The 16803-nt window shown below is 42.9% G+C and overlaps 2 protein-coding genes and 6 long non-coding RNA genes across 12 annotated transcripts in view; 5 read left to right on the forward strand and 3 right to left on the reverse strand.

The window, feature by feature from the left end:
- LOC105687236 (metabotropic glutamate receptor 7) overlaps positions 1 to 6603 on the forward strand; it is a 48999-nt gene extending 42396 nt beyond the window's left edge. For 3 of the 5 annotated variants that reach the window (XM_048654993.1, XM_048654991.1, XM_048654994.1), the window contains 6 exons: positions 921 to 1144; positions 1224 to 1504; positions 1626 to 1930; positions 2025 to 2153; positions 2256 to 2687; positions 3389 to 3996. In XM_048654993.1, coding sequence (XP_048510950.1) covers positions 921 to 1144; positions 1224 to 1504; positions 1626 to 1930; positions 2025 to 2153; positions 2256 to 2456 — 1140 coding nt within the window. In that variant the 3' untranslated portion in view covers positions 2457 to 2687; positions 3389 to 3996. Of the gene's footprint in view, positions 1 to 920; positions 1145 to 1223; positions 1505 to 1578; positions 1931 to 2024; positions 2154 to 2255; positions 2688 to 3388; positions 3997 to 4736 lie in introns of those variants that run through there. The other 2 variants (XM_048654992.1, XM_048654995.1) reach the window with 2 other exon arrangements.
- On the reverse strand, positions 6537 to 9421 carry LOC105687255 (uncharacterized protein KIAA2013 homolog). The gene is made up of 6 exons (XM_012402719.3): positions 8732 to 9421; positions 8179 to 8650; positions 7637 to 8116; positions 7329 to 7556; positions 6907 to 7181; positions 6537 to 6847 (listed from the first exon to the last, which is right to left on the reverse strand). Exons 1-6 carry the CDS (start codon positions 8910 to 8912, stop codon positions 6660 to 6662), a joined length of 1824 nt encoding a protein of 607 aa, XP_012258142.2. The 5' UTR covers positions 8913 to 9421; the 3' UTR covers positions 6537 to 6659.
- Positions 9422 to 10473: 1052 nt separating this feature from the next.
- Positions 10474 to 12928, reverse strand: LOC125501143. Its single transcript, XR_007278666.1, has 5 exons — positions 12787 to 12928; positions 12233 to 12519; positions 11679 to 11965; positions 11125 to 11411; positions 10474 to 10857 (listed from the first exon to the last, which is right to left on the reverse strand). It is a non-coding gene; the product is annotated as an uncharacterized LOC125501143 (long non-coding RNA).
- On the forward strand, positions 10961 to 11501 carry LOC125501144. Its single transcript, XR_007278667.1, has 3 exons — positions 10961 to 11020; positions 11222 to 11383; positions 11454 to 11501. It is a non-coding gene; the product is annotated as an uncharacterized LOC125501144 (long non-coding RNA).
- On the forward strand, positions 11515 to 12066 carry LOC125501141. The gene is made up of 3 exons (XR_007278664.1): positions 11515 to 11574; positions 11776 to 11937; positions 12008 to 12066. It is a non-coding gene; the product is annotated as an uncharacterized LOC125501141 (long non-coding RNA).
- On the forward strand, positions 12069 to 12619 carry LOC125501140. The gene is made up of 3 exons (XR_007278663.1): positions 12069 to 12128; positions 12330 to 12491; positions 12562 to 12619. It is a non-coding gene; the product is annotated as an uncharacterized LOC125501140 (long non-coding RNA).
- Positions 12623 to 13045, forward strand: LOC125501142. Its single transcript, XR_007278665.1, has 2 exons — positions 12623 to 12682; positions 12884 to 13045. It is a non-coding gene; the product is annotated as an uncharacterized LOC125501142 (long non-coding RNA).
- A 3178-nt stretch (positions 13046 to 16223) lies between these two features.
- Positions 16224 to 16799, reverse strand: LOC125501031. The gene is made up of 3 exons (XR_007278515.1): positions 16739 to 16799; positions 16376 to 16537; positions 16224 to 16283 (listed from the first exon to the last, which is right to left on the reverse strand). It is a non-coding gene; the product is annotated as an uncharacterized LOC125501031 (long non-coding RNA).
- Between the last annotated feature and the right edge of the window lie 4 nt (positions 16800 to 16803).

A 16803-nucleotide genomic window follows, 5' to 3' on the forward strand; every position in this document is an offset into this window, starting at 1 on the left:
GCTCGTCTCCTGAATTCGGAGCATCGAGGGGGAAGTGGGGTGCTTTCTCACCCTCCTCTCTTCCGTCGCGCTTTTATCCCTTTTCTATTTTTACACAATATCCTCGGTGGGCCCTTCGCCTCGAGAAGCGAAAAAAAAAAAAAAACGAACTTTTTCGCCAACCGCGTACAGCTTCAACGTCACACGTTTTATCGAATCGCCGAAAAATCCGAGAGTGGTCGCGCTATACCGAATTCGCAATCGCGCAAATTCCTTGAACAGAAAAGAGAAACGAAAAATAAATCGCTGAGCTCATCAATGGAACAATCTTCTGATTAGGTATTAAATAAAAAAAACGCGTTCGACTCGTCGAGGATAATTGGGGGGGGGGTCGGTCGAACGTCTCTAAGGTCTTGATATAATACGTGGGGTGGCACGTGGCGGTTCGGAAGCAAATAGCAATATCTCGGAGTGGTTCCACGGAGGTCGTGCGTTTCGTCGGTCTCTGCGACTCTTGGAGGAAAATTGATGTCCCGTTGGTCGCGATCCGGGTTCCGCGGGGAGGATCCGCGCAACGTCGGAAAACTCTTTCGACGTATCGCCTCTATGAATAGTACATAAAGGGAACGAAATATACGCGGGGCCATTTTTCCTGTCGAAAATACCTCCCCCCTCCGCGCTCCTTTCGCAGACCCACTCGGAAAAGGGACTCCTCGTTGTATAGATTCCCCGTGTATCGAATCGACGCGGACGTAGGCGTGAGCTTTTCGTTACACGGATGCCGCGACTCCGTTCCATCGATCGCCGGCGAACTCCGAACCAGGTGGAGTCTTTCTCGTCGTCTCGACTCGACGGGAAAATTAATCGCAACGGTCCCGCTCGACGTCCCTTTTTTTTCTTTTTTTTTTTTTTTAACGAAACGTTGACATCCGCTGCATCAGGAAGCCTGCTGCTGGAGCTGCGTCGCTTGTCGCGAGGACGCCTACGTGTTCAACGACACCTGTCGCAGCTGCGATCCGGGCTACGCTCCCGACAAGACGAAAACGCGATGCCTGAAACTGGCGGCCGAGGTGATCCCCTGGAGCAGCCCCTGGGCCATCGTACCCCTGACCTTCGCCTCCGTCGGGATTCTCAGCACCCTCTTCACCACCGCCGTCTTCGTCAGGTGCGTTTCGCCGACCGGAGTCTCCTTTCCCACGGAAATATCTCGATGAAGGATTATTTTTTTTTTTTTCGAAACGCAGATTCAACCGCACCCCGGTGATAATGGCGTCCGGTAGGGAACTCTGCTACGTCCTGCTAGTCGGTATTCTATCCTGTTACGGTATGAGTTTCGTGATTCTGAGCAAACCGACCACCTGGAACTGCACCTACCTGAGGATCGGCCTCGGTCTTTGCCTGAGTATCTGCTACAGCGCTATACTGACGAAAACGAACAGGATATCGAGGATTTTCAATCAAGGGATAAAGAGCATCAAGAGGCCCTCGTACACCTCGCCGAGGAGTCAGGTGGCTATCGCCATCGGTGAGTAATCCCGCGAACAAATCGAACGGAGCGTGCGTCCGGGTCAGCTGAGAGCGAACGATGATTACCTCCAGGTTGTGGGAAAAACCAGCATGATGAAGCTCCCTATGTCTATCCCTAGGGATCACGGCAGTCCAGCTAATCGGAGCTATAGCCTGGCTGGTCATCGAGCCCCCGGACATCAAAGAGATCCACCCTTACCCCCTGACCGCGGTACTCACCTGCCGCGTCTCCACCTTCTCCCTCATGATGTCCCTCGTCTACAACATGATACTGATACTCATGTGCACCCTGTACGCTTTCAAGACGCGAAAGATACCGGAGAACTTCAACGAGGCGAAGTACATCGGATTCACCATGTACTCCACCTGCATAGTTTGGCTCGCCTTCGTACCAATTTATTTCGGCACCAACAACGACTACAAGGTGAGTAGGGAAACGGAGGCGCTTCCGCCGACGACAAACCCCCTCCAAAAAAATTCGACGAAACCGATTGACTCCGATACACCCCCCCCGGCAGATCCAGATCGCCAGCATGTGCATGTGCATAAACATCTCGGCGACGGTGGCTCTCGGTTGTCTATTCACCCCCAAGGTCTACCTCGTGCTCTTCCAGCCGTACAAAAACGTCAGACCCGGTCACGCGAACGTGAGTATTACGACGGAAAATCAGGCGGCTCGAATCGAGCGAGAATTTCGCCCCTCTCCCTCCCCCTCCCCGGTTTCTAAATCGTTTTTCGCACGTACGCAGACCGCGCAGAGCCAGGGGACGAGCCGACCGGCGTACAGCATGAGGTTTTCCGGGGCGAGGAGCCAGACGATGCAGAGCGTGACCTCCGGTTCGAGGAGCAGTCCGCCGAGGCAGACGCGTGGCGAGTCGAACGCGAAGCAATCGAACGGCGAACACCAGGCTCTGGCGAGCCCCTCGGTGGAGGAGACCTCCGTTAGCTAGGTGGCTCTGATACACCTCCGTCAAGGTCCTCGGGATCGGCGAAGCTCGTCGGACCCCGACGAGATATCGGGGTCGCCGACGGACGTGGCGGAGGTGTATGAACGTAACGAGGGAAAATTGTCGACGGTAGCCGAATTATCCGAGCTCACCGACACGCCGACGCCACCGGCGCACGACAGGTCGGACGGATCGGGGAATCGGGGCGATCGCTCGGCCTCCGGCTCGGTACAGGTGACGAGAAAAAAAAATAAATAATATATATATTCTACCCCCGAATTGATTCGCTTGACAGGGGGATTTCCGGTACGGAAGCCTGAATTTCAGGCATTCTTCGAACTGGGATGGAGGAAAAAACATTGAAAACATTTTTAGTATACATTTTTTCTATTGACATGATGTTTGTCGGCACTTGGGAAATACAGGAAAAAAAAATATCGAACATTTTTAGAATGACGTGGGGGCTGCAAAAAAAAAAATGACGCACCCTGGTCGACATGATTTCAACCCTTGCAGTGATCTGAAAGAGAAGAATTTGGAAAATCCTCAATCAGCAAAGATGTGGAAAAAATACCCCTTTTTTTCTGACCTCATGCGAATTTTTTTAAATATTAAAAATTATCCTTCATATAATTGGAATTTTCAAAAATCCGTTAAAGGTAGTATCCTCAAGGATCTAAACTTTTAAAACATGCCAAAAAAAAAATCATAACTCATCCGCAGGAAAAAAAAATTGGAAGAGTCCTCAATCGGTAAAGATGTAGAAAAGATACCCCTTTTTTCTGACCTCATTCGAATTTTTTAAAATACTAAAAATTATCCTTCATATAATTGGAATTTTTTTTAAATCCGTTCAAGGACGTATCCTCAAGGATCTAAACTTTGAACACAGGCGAAAAAAAAAAATCATAAATCATCTCTTTTCGAATTTCCAGTCGAACGACTCGCCGGAGGACTCGAAATCGGGGGTGCCCACCATCTCGGCGACGTTGAGGATGCGCCTGGGCGAAGAAACGACGTCGTTCCGTCAACCGACGTCGGAAGAAAATTTCGATAAATCCCGACGATGTTCCTCTTCGACATTCAGTCGTCGAAGAATAGTTTCCAGTTGCGTATCCGATCGTGGCTGCGAATCGGACAATTGAAAGAGAAATCTAATCACAGCCGCATATCGAGGGCGTTGGATATCGGTAAGAATCGAATATTCATCAGCGGATTTTACGAGCGGCGGTGCGCCAGAGGCCGCAATAATCGTCATTGTATAAAATTTGATACAATTGAAAGCGGATGATAATCGCCGTTCCCGAGGGAGGCGCACACCTCATTTCTATTCATCCTCGAAAAATCACGGGGCACGAATAAAACTCGGCGATCCGTACGCTATACTGTAAGGCTGCGAACCATAAAAATTGAATTTTTCCCGACCTGAAATTAGAAAATTTACATTAAATTCTAATTCCGTCTGCCTTGATTAAAACGCGACCCTTTTCTCTCCTCGCGAAATGCCTTTCCGGTTTTTTTTTTTTTCTTTTTTTTTTTTTTTTCTTTCTATAAAACCGCTTCGAGAACCGGCCATCCGGCGATTAAACATCATTTGCATACACCGCGGAGATACCCCGGAAAATCTACTATCCCTACGGCGATAATAATCCCGGGAGAAATTCGATCGGTTTCCACTCGGCTTGCCAAAAATTATACGCCAATCGTAAACAGCGAGCGATATTCGCTCGTCCGTTCGTCCGGCATTTTCGTTTCTCCTCTCGATCCTCGGAAAATCCAGCCCACCGATTACGCTCCGGGCTAAATAAAAATACACCGGCATCGTTAATTAACATTATTACAATATAATCGAAACGGTAAAATGTTAGGGTTAAGACTGAACTATATAGCAATACCGGATCAGATGAATTAATCGAATATCTACGACGTAGGCTACGTGAAATCGACGCGTTCGAAGAAAATTGAGATAATCTTTATATCCGTTTAGGTATACCTAGTCGAGCGAAAAAATGTCAGATAAATTTAAGGGCGTGGGGGGGGGGGGGGGGGGGGGTGGGGTATTTAACCCTGTGGTATTTATTATAATTATTATTAACGGAGGTCGATGTTAGGGGATGTAAATATGTAGGTAGAAGTGAGAGTAGCGGTTGAAATTTATCGAACGCTGTGGTTATAAGACTAATTGTAAAAGGGTAACACCTATGATAGCGTTATCCACGATAATACGGTAGTTTTGTACAGCTGCGTTTTTGAATTAGTTATGTCTATTTATATCGATTACAGTTATCAACCCCTCCTGGTCAAGATATCCGTTCGAATTATCCGGTTCGACGAATCGGTGCGAATCGAGAATACCGGATATTATTATCCGCCGATGAGCGAAGCTCGTGGAGCCGAACGAGGCTCTGCTTGTCGTTCCTTTTATCTGTAAGGTATTTATCTGAAATTTATTTCAAATAGATATAGAATGGGGAGGGGGGTAAAAAAAATTGAACTTGCGGCACGATAAGAATTGTTAGTTATAAGAATTGTTGAATACGAATTACGTGAGATAAGCTATTACTTTAAGGTATGCTAATGATCACATGTGTATAATTATGGGTTCGAACTCGCGAACTTTTTTCGTCAATTCGTAGTCTATACATATATACTATGTAGAGTAGTTGCAGGTGGTTCTTCATTAGTCGACGATTCTTAGGGAGAATTTTTCAATTTCGTTTTTGCTGTTTTCTTCATTTTGTTTTTTTTTTTTTTCTTTCTTTTGTATCATTGTAGACATTTTTGGGACGCAGATCGTTATCGCCGAAAGTAAATTATCTATAATAACACGTTACATTGTAATATACATATTGAATCGTACGTTGAATTATATGAATATATCATAGATTGGTGCCTACGAAACGTAGGTTTATCAATATCTTTTATGAAATGTGAAATTACTGGACGCTTATGTACCTATACATAAAATTAAGACGAAAGACTATTAACAAATATTAGGGATGTAACTTAATTTGATAATTATATATACATATATATATATATACTATACTCGGTGGTCGTAATTACGTACAGTGCTATTATCACATAATGAGAAACGATCCAATTAGCATAAACAACATTATATTATGCTTGATATGATAACGAATACGTACGTAAGATTCTAAGACGAAAGAAAAAAAAAAAATACTCGTTTCAAAGTTGCGCAGCGATTCTTCCAGATAAATTATAAATTAAAAAACGTACGCAACGTTAGGTAGGTAGGAATATTTAATTACACGTATAGATATCGTTAGGGATGTAAATAAAGAAATTAGATTACGAAAAATACCGACGTGTAATAGAATTGTATCGGTTTGTAAATTAATGAGGTATGCCTACGTGTATCACGGGTACGTGCGAATGATTGTATGTGACGATAAACGAGCGCGTCCAACGCGTGTACACCTCCGAAGCATGATGCGAATATTTAATTGTTATCTCCGTCGAATACCAATTCGATGTTATTTTTTTTCTCGTAGAAATATAGCAAAAAAAAAAAAATCAATGCAACGAAGGCATCGCTATTGATAGGTATACGTAATACAATCAACCTGTGCAATCAGACTGCGGCCAAGAGACGAGTAGCAAAAACTAGCCTTATACTGTATTAGCGGAGAAAAAAGAAACAACAATCATGTACCTATATTCTAATTCGAAAACAAAAAAAGAAAAAAAAATTTATTAAAAAATTAACAAATCAGCACAAGGTACCCGGTACCCTGTCACCTCTGTGCCAACGATGCAGGACTGTAAAATAGGACGATCGGAACGAGACCTCGACTGAAATGTGAATTGGTATCCACTTCGCGAATGACAAAGTTCCACCCTAAATTACCTCTCCACCAGAAATTTGAAACTTTTAACGTGCGAAACGTTGGACGGAATGGTACGAACGAAGATTTTAGTCGATGGTCCTCCGGCGAACCGAAAATACGTAGATTGTTCTGCGGAGACGAGTTACGATGTAGATCGATGGTGTGTTTAATATATTCTATAATAAATGTTGTCGAGAAAATTTGTTATATATTGAAGAATATGAACATGTTAACGTTATTCGGTAATCAGTTTATCATTCTCCAGCGTATAAAAAATACATTAACGTTATACAGTTGACGTAAGCAAATAAATATATACATCTAAGGTCGTGTGTTTCGTGTGCAGAGATGGTCAGGGCTTGCCGTACCGCGTCCGCTGTCGATCCTGGTGATCGCAGTACTCGCTGATGATCAGCTTGAACAAGAACATGTGGAACACGACGATCAGGAAGCAGATGCTCACCCAGAAGAACGTCGGCAGACCTCCGAGCCGGTGCCCGTGTTTGTGCAAGGCCATCACGTGGTGGTCGTGCGCAGGAGCTGAGGGGAAAAAGCGATTTTACAAAAGTATCGATCGACGACGAACGAAACCGCCTTACCCTCGTCGACCTCGTGAACGTGCAGCGCGTTTCTGAGGTCCTGCATGTGCCGTTGATCCGACGTTATGTACAGAATAGCCGTCAAGGGTCTCGTTACTTTCACCGGGAACCTGGTGTACGCCTGACTCAGGGGTACGGGGGCGTCGAGACATCCCGCGTCGCATCCGTAATAGACGCTGTCGCTCCGGTCCAGCGCCACGCCTAAAACGGCCCGATTGTCTTCGCCGACGTGAACCGAAACATTCAGGTGCGTCACGTTCCCGTAGCTTATGCGTCTGGAGTGAAATGAATCGAGTTAGAGGGCTACCGTGGGACGCGATGCGTGCAACGGGTTCAGCTCCTGATCGGTGAATTTGCGGGTTGGTTAGCGAATTGCTGAACAACTTGGAGAGTTAGAGGGTAAGAATTTTCTTTAAAATTACCGGAACAGGTAATCGCGATGCAGGTACTGCGGGTCGATGTTAAACTCTAAGTGCTGATTGCTGAATCGTAGGGATCCCAAGCTCAGAACTATCGCTTGTTGAACGGCAGCTGGCCCACCGACCATCAGATGATGGCAGCCTTGCTTTTCTAAGGTCACGAGCCACGCTGCCGCGATCTCGTTGACGCCCTCTATCGTCGACGTATCCTGCCAGAGCCGGGGCGCGTCCCTAAGGCAATCGAAATCGGATGTCAGAGGCCGAGAATTACATCGGAATACAACATATCGCAGGGCCTCTCTTCCACGCACAGGGTATGATGCCCGCGATAACAGCCCTCGTTGTTTGCCAGGTTCTTTTCCACGTCCGGAACGCTCGAGGGTATCTGGGAGAGGACGTAGTACATGGTGGAATTTATTTTGTGCCCGTTTATCGCACCCTTAGCCTTGGAGTCACTGATCCTGAGACCCGCTTGCCAGTAACTCTGCCAGAGCATTATGTGTTCGTCTTTGAGACCGTGCTGCTGCCTCACCAAGGCCTTTTTCATAGCCTCCATAGCTTTTCTCTGCGCCGATTGTCTCTCCGCAAGAAGAGACTCGGAGGAGACGGGCTCTCCGTAATAGATGCTAGAAAGGAACTCCAGCCTCGTCGAACTTCTAGGCTGTACTTGCACCGTCTTCGGTGGAGTGCGATAGACTACAGCTACAGCTACCATTTTGTCTGAATCTGGTAACGGGACATAGCCAGACGTCAAAGTATACTCGTAGCTGGGTAGGCCCTCGACTTGAATTCTGAAAGCGATAAGACTCTAATTTAAACGTTGCCCAACCAATGAATGACAATAAATACCCACTGTACGGTCTCGCTTCTGGAGTCGCTCCATCGTCCTGAAGCTTGGGACTTCAGTGGTACCTCGTGCGACGAAGCGGAAGGGTTTACCAATTTAATGTCTTGGACTAGGATTCCATCGAGTCCTCTGTGAGCATAGTATTGGAACTCCAGGTAATATCCTTCGCGAAAACATTGGTATCTCTGGACTATGCCAGTAGTGAAATAAGTTACTGTGGCTTCTCGGTAGAGGCTGCCTTCTGGAATAGAATGAGCTATAATCGGCTGCCATGGGACCTTCAGAGATAGCGTTCTCCCATGTTTAATGTAAAGACAAGCATCGGCGGTAATGGGGATCCCAAATACCCCGTTCCCAACATATGCCAAATACGATTGATCCTCAAATGTTGAAGAGTCCCTCATAATATTGGCATTGTATTCAGCAGTTTCAAAGAATGACATAGCCAGTCTTTCGTTGATACATTGGTCCTCGAATGCTATTAAAATCAAACGTTATTCTGATATCATCGAGGCTATGCACAGAACTCTGAGTACTTACTTGGAAGAATAATCTTTACCTTCAATCGGTTGTTGGCTACCTGAGAACAACCATTGAGCGACAAACGGTCCGAGGTAGAGCAAGAGGCCACCGCAGACTATGAGCAATGCCAGGAGCTTGCGATATGAATAATTATTATCCATAAGCCGCCTCATACGCTTAGCAAACTCATGGGCATCGAACATTCCACCTCCTCTCATTTTGGAGATATATTCAGGCTAATTCTTGATAATCGCCGAGTACAATAAGCGTTTTCCTCGACGCCCCACTGAGACGAAGCAAAATAAGTTAGCATAACCTGCACGATCAGAGTCTTTGACGTTTTCCCACGCAATAATTGCGAGGACTCTCTTTATCTAAGCGATCTAAACTCCCTCAGGACCGGGATAAAACGGATGTCGACAATAACGAACCCAAATGAGGGCTAACAACATTTGTAAATCACACGACACGTCGCTCGGTTCAATTTTGAGGGATCAGAAACACGAATCTGTCGAGAACACGAAACTGTAGGTTACGTTTCGACATTCTTGTTGGCAAATGAGCGTATTTCCGCGGGAAAAGGTTGAAAAAATGCGAAATTGATGTGAAGACGCCTTCTACACGTATTGCTGATTTTTTTCGGATTTTTTGCAATTTTTTCCGATTTTTTTTGGAATTTTTGAGATATATTTGAATTTTTCTGATTACTTGATGACGTCACGTGGTCTGGTCACGTGACCGAACTAGCGCTATGTGCGGATTTTTGGTGAACTAAAAACTCGCCGAAACAGCTAGCGCCATGTGGCGGATTTTTAGTGAACTACTGAAGCGTCTAGCCTCGTGACGGGCCCCACTCGTTTCTCGACCACGTGATCGGGTTGCAGGTGGCGCCATCTTTTTTTAGTTCGCCGATAATCCGCAAGATGGCGCTAGCCGCAACTCGTTTTAATAGTTCACGAAAAATCCGCCACATAGGACTAGCTGTATCGGCGAGTGCGGCCACGTGACCAACAGCACTGAAATTCAAACATGTTTTAAAAATCGGAAAAAAATCCGAAAAAATCGGGAATGAATCCAGGATGACGCACCTTCAGTTCTGGATTACAGGACCCCTACAGGAAGGCCAAAAGATGCAGTCATTGGCAGATGAATTGAAAAATCTACTGGAAATCTAAAGAAAATCAGGAGAAGTAGGAAAGAATAAGAAATATCTGGTCAAAATCTAGAAACAAGTCTAAGGTCGTGCTACTCTAGCTGCATAGCGTCAAAACTTACTGATCTAAGAACTTGCTGATCAAAAACTCGTCACACACCTTCGACGTTTCATCGAAGCATAGCCTGTAAATCGAAGTTGAACACAACCCCGACGTTGACGAATACTAATGATCACATGTCATTATAATTACTCCTCCATTCAGGTAATTGCATTCTTGGTCTCCCGAAAAAAAACAGTCAGAGGATCAGAGGCTACAGTCTCCAGACATTTGCAATTTTGGGGGCTGGACAATGGAACTAAGCAACAGTGAAGCTACGTGTCAGTTTTATCTGAATATGGATACAGCGTCTCAATGGCAAATGCAGGTTTGTTGGTTTCTGGCTCCTCCAGCATCTGGAAATTCATAACCAGTAGAATGTTTCGTATTTGTTTCAGAAGAATCGGTATACAGAATTTCCCAGGTGATTGATGACACTGTTTGTTGGTAGCCAAGGTGATTGAATAGTTCATGAGGAAATTGCGAGAATAGGAGAGAATTGATGACAGTTCGCAATGGGTTAGATCAATTAGAATACCTTCTAGTTTTATTAGTTCAGTGAAACAACGTATTGCTATTAATACAATTGCTAAAAACTCACTAATTAAAAACTCGTGACATACCTTTGACGTTGCATAGCCTGTAAATCGAAGTTGAACACAACTCTGACGTTGACGAATACTAATGATCACATGTAATTATAATTATTCCTTTATTCAGATAATTGCATTCTTGGTCTCGAAATGGAGAACACTCAAAGGATCAGAGGCTACAGTCTCCAGACATTTGCGATTGTTGGGGCTGGACAATAGACCCAAGCAACAGTGAAGCTACGTGTCAGTTTTATTTGGATGTGGATGCAACGTTGGTTGGAAAATGCAGGTTTGTTGGCTTTTGGCTCCTCCAGCATCTGGAAATTCATAACCAGTAGAATGTTTCGTATTTGTTTCAGAAGAATCGGTATAGAGAATTTCCCAGGTGATTGATGACACTGTTTGTTGGTAGCCAAGGTGATTGAATAGTTCATGAGGAAATTGCGAGAATAGGAGAGAATTGATGACAGTTCGCAATGGGTTAGATCAATTAGAATACCTTCTAGTTTTATTAGTTCAGTGAAACAACGTATTGCTATTAATACAATTGCTAAAAACTCACTAATTAAAAACTCGTGACATACCTTTGACGTTGCATAGCCTGTAAATCGAAGTTGAACACAACTCTGACGTTGACGAATACTAATGATCACATGTAATTATAATTATTCCTTTATTCAGATAATTGCATTCTTGGTCTCGAAATGGAGAACACTCAAAGGATCAGAGGCTACAGTCTCCAGACGTTTGCGATTGTTGGGGCTGGACAATAGACCCAAGCAACAGTGAAGCTACGTGTCAGTTTTATTTGGATGTGGATGCAACGTTGGTTGGAAAATGCAGGTTTGTTGGCTTTTGGCTCCTCCAGCATCTGGAAATTCATAACCAGTAGAATGTTTCGTATTTGTTTCAGAAGAATCGGTATAGAGAATTTCCCAGGTGATTGATGACACTGTTTGTTGGTAGCCAAGGTGATTGAATAGTTCATGAGGAAATTGCGAGAATAGGAGAGAATTGATGACAGTTCGCAATGGGTTAGATCAATTAGAATACCTTCTAGTTTTATTAGTTCAGTGAAACAACGTATTGCTATTAATACAATTGCTAAAAACTCACTAATTAAAAACTCGTGACATACCTTTGACGTTGCATAGCCTGTAAATCGAAGTTGAACACAACTCTGACGTTGACGAATACTAATGATCACATGTAATTATAATTATTCCTTTATTCAGATAATTGCATTCTTGGTCTCGAAATGGAGAACACTCAAAGGATCAGAGGCTACAGTCTCCAGACGTTTGCGATTGTTGGGGCTGGACAATAGACCCAAGCAACAGTGAAGCTACGTGTCAGTTTTATTTGGATGTGGATGCAACGTTGGTTGGAAAATGCAGGTTTGTTGGCTTTTGGCTCCTCCAGCATCTGGAAATTCATAACCAGTAGAATGTTTCGTATTTGTTTCAGAAGAATCGGTATACAGAATTTCCCAGGTGATTGATGACACTGTTTGTTGGTAGCCAAGGTGATTGAATAGTTCATGAGGAAATTGCGAGAATAGGAGAGAATTGATGACAGTTCGCAATGGGTTAGATCAATTAGAATACCTTCTAGTTTTATTAGTTCAGTGAAACAACGTATTGCTATTAATACAATTGCTAAAAACTCACTAATTAAAAACTCGTGACATACCTTTGACGTTGCATAGCCTGTAAATCGAAGTTGAACACAACTCTGACGTTGACGAATACTAATGATCACATGTAATTATAATTATTCCTTTATTCAGATAATTGCATTCTTGGTCTCGAAATGGAGAACACTCAAAGGATCAGAGGCTACAGTCTCCAGACGTTTGCGATTGTTGGGGCTGGACAATAGACCCAAGCAACAGTGAAGCTACGTGTTAGTTTTATTTGGATGTGGATGCAACGTTGGTTAGAAAATGCAGGTTTGTTGGCTTTTGGCTCCTCCAGCATCTGGAAATTCATAACCAGTAGAATGTTTCGTATTTGTTTCAGAAGAATCGGTATACAGAATTTCCCAGGTGATTGATGACACTGTTTGTTGGTAGCCAAGGTGATTGAATAGTTCATGAGGAAATTGCGAGAATAGGAGAGAATTGATGACAGTTCGCAATGGGTTAGATCAATTAAAATACCTTCTAGTTTTATTAGTTCAGTGAAACAACGTATTGCTATTAATACAATTGCTAAAAACTCACTAATTAAAAACTCGTGACATACCTTTGACGTTGCATAGCCTGTAAATCGAAGTTGAACACAACTCTGACGTTGACGAATACTAATGATCACATGTAATTATAATTATTCCTTTATTCAGATAATTGCATTCTTGGTCTCGAAATGGAGAACACTCAAAGGATCAGAGGCTACAGTCTCCAGACGTTTGCGATTGTTGGGGCTGGACAATAGACCCAAGCAACAGTGAAGCTATGTGTCAGTTTTATTTCAATATGGATGCAACGTTGGTTGGAAAATGCAGGTTTGTTGGCTTTTGGCTCCTCCAGCATGTGGAAATCTATAAACATCGGAATATTCATACTTGTTTAAAAAATAAATGCTGTTCTTTGACAGAACTATGGCCATTGCACGCTATGGCCATTTTGTCGCATTTCCGAGCGAAAAAATGGAGATCTCTCGACGAGTATCAGGAATTACTCGGTCCAGTCGACACGCTCGTGTTTCTGAGGCTGTAATATAGGTATCGTCATGTATTTTGAGTTTGAGAATCTACAGCTGCTACTTAATTTTATTCATCCAACGACCTGTCGATTAATAATCTAATTCTTTGTTGCAGAACGTAGAATTATCAAGATATTTCGATGGTTCCGAGTCGTGTCTTGATTGAGTCGACGGATTTGAGTCGCTGCTAACGAACTACATGAAAATAAGATTGCTGCAGACATTTGGAAAGCGAAGACTACAGCTTCTTCGGGTTGGAAAAGCACGATTAATATTTTTCGCTTTGGTTTCTTACACATTTCAATCCTAGAAACTAGACTGTGCTCGCCAAAATGTTTTGCTTATCGAATTGATCGAGTGATAGCAAATTTTCTACTGTAATGAGCAGAGAAAGTGAATTATCTCTGTAGCTTTGAGTCATAGCTCACTTAATTCGACGAATTTATGTTCTTAGGTTCGGAATATATTAAAATAAGGTATTTTAAAACATTTTAAACATATCCTGTATAAAGCTAGCAAGATTGCAGAATCACTGAGACTTTGGTCTTTGCTTCTATCGATTTTCGAGTCGATAATGAACTTTAGTACCCAAAGTTCCGGCTTTTCTTCATATTTAGGGCTCAAAAACGATGGAAATACTAATCTTTCATTAGAATCGATGGACTTATTGAATTGTTGTAATTAACGCTGTACTTTACTGCTTTGAAACGCCAAGAAACTGTATTATCTTTGCGGCTCTTTGTTAATGTTCAATTTTGTAATCAGATTCTTGTTTTCAAGGTCAAAATACAAAGAATCGCTGCCTGAACATTATTTCTGTCCATTCCTCTATTTTTCCTTAACCTTTCCTGTTTCCAGATTGTTCCTAAATTTTCCCTGTTTTTCCTGATTGTTTTTCGATTTTTCAACAATATTTCAATTGATTTCTTAATTACTGCGTCTTCCGGCCTTCCTGGAGGTTCCCTGTGATCCAGAACCTAAGGTACGTCATCCTACATTAATTCCCGATTTTTTGCGATTTTTTCCTATTTTTTTCCGATATTTTAAATTATGTTTGAATTTTTCCGCCATTTTGACGTCACGTGATGACGTCACGAGGTCTGGTCACGTGACCGCACTCGCCGCGACAACTAGCGCCATGTGGCGGATTTTTCTGGAACTAATGAAACGAGTTGCCAGTGGCGCCATCTTTAGGAATTTTGGCGAACTAAAAACTCGCGAGACAACTAGCGCCATGTGGCGGATTTTTTCGGAACTAATAAAACGAGTTGCCAGTGGCGCCATCTTTCGGAATTTTGGCGAACTAAAAACTCGCCGAGACAACTAGCGCCATGTGGCGGATTTTTTCGGAACTAATAAAACGAGTTGTCAGTGGCGCCATCTTTCGGAATTTTGGCGAACTAAAAACTCGCCGAGACAACTAGCGCCATGTGGCGGATTTTTTCGGAACTAATAAAACGAGTTGCCGGTGGCGCCATCTTCCGGAATTTTTTTGAACTATCAAACCGAGTTGCAGGTGGCGCCATCTTTTTTTTAGTTCACCAAAATTCCGAAAGATGGCGCCACCGGCAACTCGTTTTATTAGTTCCGAAAAAATCCGCCACATGGCGCTAGTTGTCTCGGCGAGTTTTTAGTTCGCCAAAATTCCGAAAGATGGCGCCACTGACAACTCGTTTTATTAGTTCCGAAAAAATCCGCCACATGGCGCTAGTTGTCTCGCGAGTTTTTAGTTCGCCAAAATTCCTAAAGATGGCGCCACTGGCAACTCGTTTTATTAGTTCCAGAAAAATCCGCCACATGGCGCTAGTTGTCGCGGCGAGTGCGGTCACGTGACCAGACCTCGTGACGTCATCACGTGACGTCAAAATGGCGGAAAAATTCAAACATAATTTAAAATATCGGAAAAAAATAGGAAAAAATCGCAAAAAATCGGGAATTAATGTAGGATGACGTACCTTAGGTTCTGGATCACAGGGAACCTCCAGGAAGGCCGGAAGACGCAGTAATCAAGAAATCAATTGAAATATTGTTGAAAAATCGAAAAACAATCAGGAAAAACAGGGAAAATTTAGGAACAATCTGGAAACAGGAAAGGTTCAGGAAAAATAGAGGAATGGACAGAAATAATGTTCAGGCATCGAATCTTCGTATTTTGACCTTGAAAACAAGAATCTGATTACAAAATTGGACCATAAAAAAGAGCCGCAAAGATAATACAGTTTCTTGGCGATTCAAAGTAGTAAAGTACAGCGTTAATTACAACAATTCAATAAGTCCATCGATTCTAATGAAAGATTAGTATTTCCATCGTTTCTGAGCCCTAAATATGAAGAAAAGCCGGAACTTTGGGTACTAAAGTTCATTATCGACTTGAAAATCGATAGAAGCAAAGACCAAAGTCTTAGTGATTCTGCAATCTCGCTAGCTTTATACAGGATATGTTTAAAATGTTTTAAAATACCTTATTTTAATATATTCCGAACCTAAGAACATAAATTCGTCGAATTAAGTGAGCTATGACTCAAAGCTACAGAGATAATTCACTTTCTCTGCTCATTACAGTAAAAAATTTGCTATCACTCGATCAATTCGATAAGCAAAACATTTTGGCGAGCACAGTCTAGTTTCTAGGATTGAAATGTGTAAGAAACCAAAGCGAAAAATATTAATCGTGCTTTTCCAACCCGAAGAAGCTGTAGTCTTCGCTTTCCAAATGTCTGCAGCAATCTTATTTTCATGTAGTTCGTTAGCAGCGACTCAAATCCGTCGACTCAATCAAGACACGACTCGGAACCATCGAAATATCTTGATAATTCTACGTTCTGCAACAAAGAATTAGATTATTAATCGACAGGTCGTTGGATGAATCAAATTAAGTAGCAGCTGTGGATTCTCAAACTCAAAATACATGACGATACCTATATTACAGCCTCAGAAACACGAGCGTGTCGACTGGACCGAGTAATTCCTGATACTCGTCGAGAGATCTCCATTTTTTCGCTCGGAAATGCGACAAAATGGCCATAGCGTGCAAAGTTCTGTCAAAGAACAGCATTTATTTTTGAAACAAGTATGAATATTCCGATGTTTATAGATTTCCACATGCTGGAGGAGCCAAAAGCCAACAAACCTGCATTTTCCAACCAACGTTGCATCCATATTGAAATAAAACTGACACATAGCTTCACTGTTGCTTGGGTCTATTGTCCAGCCCCAACAATCGCAAACGTCTGGAGACTGTAGCCTCTGATCCTTTGAGTGTTCTCCATTTCGAGACCAAGAATGCAATTATCTGAATAAAGGAATAATTATAATTACATGTGATCATTAGTATTCGTCAACGTCAGAGTTGTGTTCAACTTCGATTTACAGGCTATGCAACGTCAAAGGTATGTCACGAGTTTTTGATTAGTGAGTTTTTAGCAATTGTATTAATAGCAATACGTTGTTTCACTGAACTAATAAAACTAGAAGGTATTTTAATTGATCTAACCCATTGCGAACTGTCATCAATTCTCTCCTATTCTCCCAATTTCCTCATGAACTATTCAATCACCT

Source organism: Athalia rosae, chromosome 5, assembly GCF_917208135.1.
Source record: "Athalia rosae chromosome 5, iyAthRosa1.1, whole genome shotgun sequence".
Lineage (NCBI taxonomy): Eukaryota > Metazoa > Arthropoda > Insecta > Hymenoptera > Athaliidae > Athalia > Athalia rosae.

Bases quoted from the DNA above. Each gene is read 5' to 3' on its own strand.
- LOC105687255 (XM_012402719.3), bottom strand. From the start codon at position 8,912: ATGAGAGGAGGTGGAATGTTCGATGCCCATGAGTTTGCTAAGCGTATG. The intron at 8,117-8,178 runs GTGGGTATTTAT...TATCGCTTTCAG, and splicing joins TCCAGAAGCGAGACCGTACA to AATTCAAGTCGAGGGCCTAC. The intron at 7,557-7,636 runs GTGCGTGGAAGA...CGATTGCCTTAG, and splicing joins TATCGCGGGCATCATACCCT to GGACGCGCCCCGGCTCTGGC.